Below are 7,260 nucleotides of genomic sequence, written 5' to 3' on the forward strand. Positions count from 1 at the left end.
CAAATTTGGAAATATATTTAATAAGAAAATGTATTTTTGAAAATTGAAAAAATATTTAATATGAAAGATATTTTTGAAAATTGGAATTTAGAGATTTGAATATTTAATATATATATATATATATATATAATAATAATAATAATAATAATAATAATAAATATTTGTAAGAAGAAACTGTGGGGTCCACACATTGAAGTCGATATACATAGATAATAAATATTTGTAAAGAAGAAATTGTGGGGTCCACACATTGAAGTCGTGGACCCCGACTTCCAAGCAAAGTGGTGTACACACTTGGCTCAAATTATTCTATTTTTGTCATTAATTTGGCTTCTATACAATTTTTGACATTATTTTTTAAAAAATACATTATTTAAAAAAAAACTCAGAAAATTAATAACATAAAAATTATTTGAAGAAGATGACCGAAATATGAATTCACTATACTTTTTGTTCAGTAGAAATTCAACCGAAAATTAAAGAGGAATTATATATGAAAAAATTTACATAAATAGAAAAGAGATAAAAATATGAACCAAAGAATTATAGGGTTACCAGATATATTTGAAAGAGATAGAAAGTTGGGAGAACAAGTTGGATGGCACGGGAAAGATGTAAAATATCTTGCATAAGTCAATTTAAAAAGAAATGAGGTGATTTCTCTAACAAATTTTGCAATCGAGTACAATCCATGGTTTGGATTGGTTGAGTTACCTAAATTTTTTAACATCCCCGGATATTCTTGGCTCAAACACACACCTGGGAAGTATTTAAAAAAATGTGTACCAGTTTTGTCAATTTTCGAACTAGTTTAAAATGGGACCATTCGGAAGTATTTTTAAAATGATTTTGAGAAAGATATTTTGGTTCCAGCGAGCAAACCAGGGTTGTGGAGCTCGGATAAGCCATGGAAACTCTTTCTATGCTGACATGCTTCACCGGCAAGCAGATTACACCTCCTTCCAGATTCCTATCTCGTACATTTACTTCATTACCCCATTTCCAGAAATCAAAGCCAATTCGCGCTGGTCAGTTCTCCAATCCTTCTTTCACATTGTTATCTTGCTTTTCCAGTGGAACGGTGAAGAGCTTAAGAACGCCATCTTAGAATCAAAGTTAGGACGCATTATTCGAAATTTTCGTTTGTTGATTTGATTTTCTATCAATTTTATCCAATTAGAAGTTTGTCCTGTTGCTTCAATTAGAGGAAGACTATTATGGGGAAGTTTGAACGTTTTGCGACTAGGACGCCACTTATCACTGAAATTCAACACCGTTTTGATAAGAAATTGAACACTATATGCTTAGTTCGAACGTAGAATAGGAAATTAATGGCTTAATGGGTACCTCTGTAACTCAGCTTTCGTTGATCCCAACTTCAAGGACTCTGGCATGTGAAAAGCTAGATTTAAGTAAGCCTTTCTTTGAGTTGTTGGCGTATTCTAGTTTATATCAGATAAAACCACTTATTAATTTACAAACACTTTATACTTTTCTGTTGGCTTTGTATTTTCGACACGATGCTTGGGGCTTTGATTTCCAATAGCAGTTCTCTTTTCTTTTTTCTACAAGTAATTTGTTATTGTTATTTTCTGGCTGTCTATTCCAGTGCTCTTAACTTTAAGTTGGATGACTACCACATGCTGACCTTCAAAGTATCTTGTTTTTCAGTAAGTGATATTGCTGAGGAGGATGTTCTACAAGCATTCTTTGAGGAACGGAAGCTAAAGTCAGATTTTATATCAAAAACTTCTGATATGCTTTGGCAGAGGGCAGTGTTGAAATTTGAAGATGTCACTGATGACAGATTTATGTATACTTCTCAAGAAGGACTGGTACAATATGCTTAGTCTTTTAATGCTTTCAGTTTGGATTTTCAATTTATGGGATGCCTATGCCTGAAATTTATATGTTTCTACAATATTGAACGGACATAGTTGTATGGTCACTTTAGTACACTCTAGTAGCATTTTTTCCTGTAGCATTGTGATAGTCAAAACAGTCCAACTTCGTATAAATATAAAACAAATGCACAAACATGCCAAGTTAGGTGAAAAAAATGTGTTTGTGGTCCATGCTCATACAAATTTCCAAGGAGATGAACAAATAACACCAAAATGTTCTACTTAAGAATTGTTTGTAAAACATCTTATTGGAGGGTTTATTAGAGGTGGATGTAGTAGAAGGAAAAGACACTGAATATGAGTTTCCACTTTACTTTTGAAATCAATTTTTTGCTTGGTTTTTGAAAAATCTAAAAAGAGCCGTGAAGAGCAAGAAAGATATTTCTATTTGCACTAGATCATAGATGTACTGTACATTACACTAAATTGCTGACTCTCATATAACTTTGAAAGTTGTTAATTTTCGGAAAGCTAAACTATATTTTGAATGGTTATGACAATAACTAAAATGTTGGTCTGCTTATTTTATCTTCTTCAGAGGATCAGGCAAACTCTTATTTCTTTTCCCTTAATCCTTGATTTACGACTTGTAGGTTGATGACAATGATGATGATGGTGGGTTTTTGAAATTGTCTGTTACTCAAGAATGGATCTCAGGTGGTAATTCTGCACCAATCAATAAAAAAGCTGTTAATAAGGTGAGCTACTCCAGTTCTTACATGTTTTGTAAGGTAATAGGGTCACACAAACATGGGTCTCAGGTGGTAGTTACAGAAGTCATTTTATGTTTTGTTTTTATGAACAACCAGTTTAATTTGTTGGGATCAGTTGCCAGATAAGACCAATGATTGATGCTTCCGTAGTAGACTGATTTTCTCTAATTCCTCTATTTTCTTTTAACAGATACTCTCAGATGACCGTGAAAGAAAGAAGAAACTAAATTTTCTCAAATATGAAGCGGTATGCTGCTTGAACACAGTATGTTCATTGGTTTAACTTTTATGTCGTCTGAGACCATCTTGATATAAAATTTGATGTCTGCACTTCATTCACTAAACTTATCCAAAATCAGTTTTTCATTCTTTTTCTTTCAATGTTTGTGCATATATGCATGGGTCACGAAATAAGTTGGGGCTGGATTGGATTGGGGCCTGCAAATGAAGGATCCCAACCCATAAATTCATTATATTTTTAATAACTGATTGAAGGAAATTTAAATAATTTTTTTAAATGGAAATCACTGATATATTGGTCATTAATAACTCTATATATAAATAATTGAAAATTATTTTAAATGACAAAACTATTGAAATTTTTTACAAATATAGAAAAATTTCATAGTTTATCAGTGATAGATAGTGATAGGCAGTGCTAGACGTCTATCAATGTTTATCAGTGATAGACGATAGTAGTCTATTAGTATTTATCAACATCTATCAATGATATTTTGTTGTATTTGTAATATGTTGGTTCATTTTGCCATATTTGAAAGCAACCCTAAATAATATTAATTGTGTATTGTGAATGGATAATACAAAAATATATTAGATCTCAAGTGAAGGAGTCAAGCAGCTCCTCAACAAAGGCCGTGGTTTTAATGGAAATCAATGATAGGTCATTAATAATTCTACAGAATATTCATTATGAATATTTCAAAATTGATTTTGAAAAAGCTTATGGTCATGGATTGGAATTTCTTGGAAAAGCTTTGGGTACAAATGGAAGATGCGGATGTGGAGATGTACGAGAATCGTGTATTCCTTCCTCAATAATGGTTGCCTATGGCCTAAGGACAAGGTTTTAGCCTCAAGAAGTCTTAGATAGGGAGACTTTTTGTCCCCCTTTCGTTATGTTTGCTTGTTGTGGTTGTGCTAAGTAGGCTCGTCTCTAGGAGTGTTGAAGGAAAAACATTGATCCCATTGAATAGGAACTGTTGTTCAATGGAGGAATCTACCTGAACACAAAACTACGTGGGAAAGCTACGATCACTTTCACAACCAATTTCCTAAATTCCACATTAAGATCTAGGTGGCTCTCATTCTCAGGGTATTGTTAGGCCTTCAATGGTAAATACTTATGTGAGGAGGGGAAAATGGGCAATTCTCCTCAATAACTGTCTTTCATGTCCTTTGTATTAGGTAAACTTTAAGCGAAGTTATGTTTGTGTTTTGAGGCAAGTTATACTTTGTATAGACTCTGTGGTTGGTGAAGAACAATTGGGAGATTGCCACCTACTCCAATAGATCGAAGTGTTTATGTTGTATTTTGTTGAAAGATATTGATATATCAAGGAAGAACCTCTTAGACCCAAAATACATAGATCAAAATGGTACTTTAACCTAAAATTTCTTGAAGTTCGTATAATAATTTGTTAGTTGAACAAGTAAACATGCTTTACTTGCATACTTATTGGTGTATAGATGCTTCCACTTTATGTTTCTTTTTCAATTCACATGTGGAAATGAAGTTTTGCTCCCTAACCTACTGTGGTTTGGGCGTTGATGATATGAGCTGTTGAAGTGCTCCCTTATTGAATCTCTTCATGTAAAGCTTTTTCTCCTCTTCTTTTTTTCATTTTGGGCTATTTTCAAATATAGCAAAATGAATCAAAATAATTACAAAATATAGCAAAATTTAGTATCTATCAACGATAAACACTGATAAATCATAGATTCTAAAACTTTGTTATATTTTTGTAAATATCTTCGATAGATTTGCCATTTGAAATAATTTCTCTTTCATTTTTTATAATTACCTTTTGGCTACATTATGAAACTCCAGAATAGTTTATAACCGCTCTAGATGTTTCAAAAATTTGGAAGTTAATTATTAATTCCTTCTAACACAGCTCAAGAGGGAACTAATGCTTTTGTCTGTTGGCATTGGAACTGCATGCAGTGGGTATTGCCTGATAGTATTTTCGTTCCAGGTATATTTTCATTGAAGAAGAAAGGGAATTATCTTGTGTGCTACAGTAAATTTGTTTGGGTTGATTTACGATTCTTTAGTACAAGGAAGTAGAAATGTCATGATGTAGTTTTTGATTTAATACATTCTTCCATTGGGAGTAACAATTATAGGTTGGAGTCGAGTTATAACATAAGGTAGTTACAATGTTGAGTCCACTATCTATATCATTAACATTTATTACCGTAAGTCATCTCATTTTCTTCTAGTGACACCTCCTCACTTTCTCTAAACATGACTCACGTCTTGAGTGGAGCTTGCTTGCTGATGAAATTTTTTATGTGTTTTTGCTGTTCAGGCTGCCATTAGTTATGCAGTAGGAGTCCTTTCGAGGTTGGTTGATATGAGTTTAATGTTGCTGTTACTTTGAAACTTCATTTTGATGTGCTATGGTTCACCATCACGAGTTAATTTTCATTCCAAAATTGAAGTTTTCAGGCAAGATTTTTTGTCAGGATGGAATACTAAATATTAATTAATAGGACTCGTTTGAAACAGTTTCTTGGAGAAGTTTGTAAGAGTCAAAGTGAGCTTTAGTCGAATCAATTTTTGCCTTCTACGGAGAAAATAAAAAAGTAGCGTGCGCTCAGAATTTGTAATTAGATTGGCTTTAGCTCCAATACATCTCTCCTTCAATAACTTATGGGATTATCTCTAATGCAGCTGCTTATACCTCCAGCTGTTATATCAGCACGCTGACAAACTATCCAAAGACATGATTCCTGATATTTTCTCTCAGAAAAAGACAAAAAAGTATGAACAAATCCCATAGTCGATCTAGTTGTTTATTGTGTATAACTTGTTTGTCGCAATCAACATTCATTCCTTATGCCAGAATTGGAATAAGAAGTGAAGATATCAAGAACGTGTTTGAGAAATCAGTGAAGGGAAGTGGCATTGCCCTTTCATCTCCTAGGCTTATGATTCCTGCGGCAATATATGCATTATGGATTCTCTCCCATAAGTTTCTTGCCAATGACTTCTTCGACTTCCAGGTAAAGAAAAACTAAAATTTAATTTTAACAAGATGGAAATTTGAACTTTTTGATCATTTGGTTGAAGAATATAGTGTCTTAACCAATTAAGCTATACTCAAGTAAAAAAGACTATTCTTGTTGTATTTGGAAAACCTTTATTTTAGATGGATGCTTATAGTCCTGGACGTTACACACTCATGTGTTGTCATGATTCTCTTCCTGTGTTTAGATTACGCCAGCTATGCTTGGGATGTTCGTCTATAAAGCAGCTGCACTTGTTCAAGTTTACAGGGACAATGACAACTTGAGATTGGTCTTTCCAGAAAATGATGGAGACTCGGCATGACTGGACCGCAAATTTTGAAGTAAATAACTGATCCACCCACATTATCTCAAAAAACTGTTGGCTGTGTTTAAGTATTTGGGATTAAGTACTATGCCATTCCATGTTTGTTTGGTTGATTTTTTTCTTCAATTAACAACCCATTTGACTCTACAACATTTGGGTGTCAAGGAAACTCGTAGAAAATTAATTACTAGGTTGGTGGTCACCATGAATTGAACACACGGCCTCTTAGTTATTGCGACTGTCTCCTTTTTTACCACTAAGCCAACCAATGATGGTTGTTTTGTCAAAAGAAGATATGTCCTGCCATGTTTCTGCCATTACTTAACCCCAGTTATTCTTGTAGTGGGTGGGTCATTTTAAGTTTTATCTATAGGTCAGGGATTGATATGTTTTATGAGTTACCACTATTTTTTTAGGGTCCGGATACATGGGGAAGGAGTTGCTTGGTAGCACTTTTTAGATGTATTACTCTTAAATCTATTTATATTAAACAAGACAATGTCAATAAAAGCTAAATGTATTGATTGTATCTGAATATTTATGGTTTTTTCTCTAGTTAAACTTCCAATTTGACTTCTAAAGCATCAACTTATGTCGATCAAATTCTTCGGTAGAACTTTTTGTTAAATGTGTGAGGTTGAAAAGGATAAAAACGGATGTTGTAGGGTTAGGTGGGTTGTCCCGTGAGATTAGTCAAGGTACACGTAAGTTGGTCCAGACACAGATATAAAAAAAGGAAGATAAAGACGGATTGCAACGAGAGATTGATGCTAGGTAATTTTGCTTATCCAAAAGAATAAAACACAAAGAGCAAAGTTTCTACAACCTTAGGTAGTTTTTTTGGACAATTTGTACAAATGACTCCTTCTAGGGCCTAATAAAAATTTGTCTAAGGTTAAAAAACACTCAAAAAAATGACTTTCTACCGATGGAAAGTAGTAGATATGCACAACAAAAAACAAAAACAATTTTACTTTAATTGCATCTAAACAATTTAAAAATTAGCATGCACCACTACCCTAGTTAAACAAAAATTGGTTAAAAGAAGATCATACCTTTAAAG

General features: G+C 33.2%; 1 protein-coding gene across 4 annotated transcripts; it reads left to right on the top strand.

The window, feature by feature from the left end:
- The first annotated feature begins 547 nt into the window (after nt 1-547).
- Nucleotides 548-6,732, top strand: LOC103501748 (uncharacterized). 4 transcript variants are annotated; one of them, XM_051080515.1, is made up of 9 exons: nt 548-1,028; nt 1,672-1,835; nt 2,498-2,602; nt 2,808-2,882; nt 4,753-4,833; nt 5,170-5,204; nt 5,535-5,624; nt 5,707-5,866; nt 6,078-6,732. In XM_051080515.1, exons 1-9 carry the CDS (start codon nt 908-910, stop codon nt 6,192-6,194), a joined length of 948 nt encoding a protein of 315 aa, XP_050936472.1. In that variant the 5' UTR covers nt 548-907; the 3' UTR covers nt 6,195-6,732. The 4 variants fall into 4 exon arrangements, with proteins under 4 accessions (XP_050936472.1, XP_008463655.2, XP_050936473.1 ...); XM_008465433.3 differs by having other exon boundaries at nt 666-1,028; nt 2,808-2,864; XM_051080516.1 differs by lacking the exon at nt 5,535-5,624 and having other exon boundaries at nt 712-1,028.
- The last annotated feature ends 528 nt before the right edge of the window (nt 6,733-7,260 follow it).

Source organism: Cucumis melo, chromosome 12, assembly GCF_025177605.1.
Source record: "Cucumis melo cultivar AY chromosome 12, USDA_Cmelo_AY_1.0, whole genome shotgun sequence".
NCBI lineage: Eukaryota > Viridiplantae > Streptophyta > Magnoliopsida > Cucurbitales > Cucurbitaceae > Cucumis > Cucumis melo.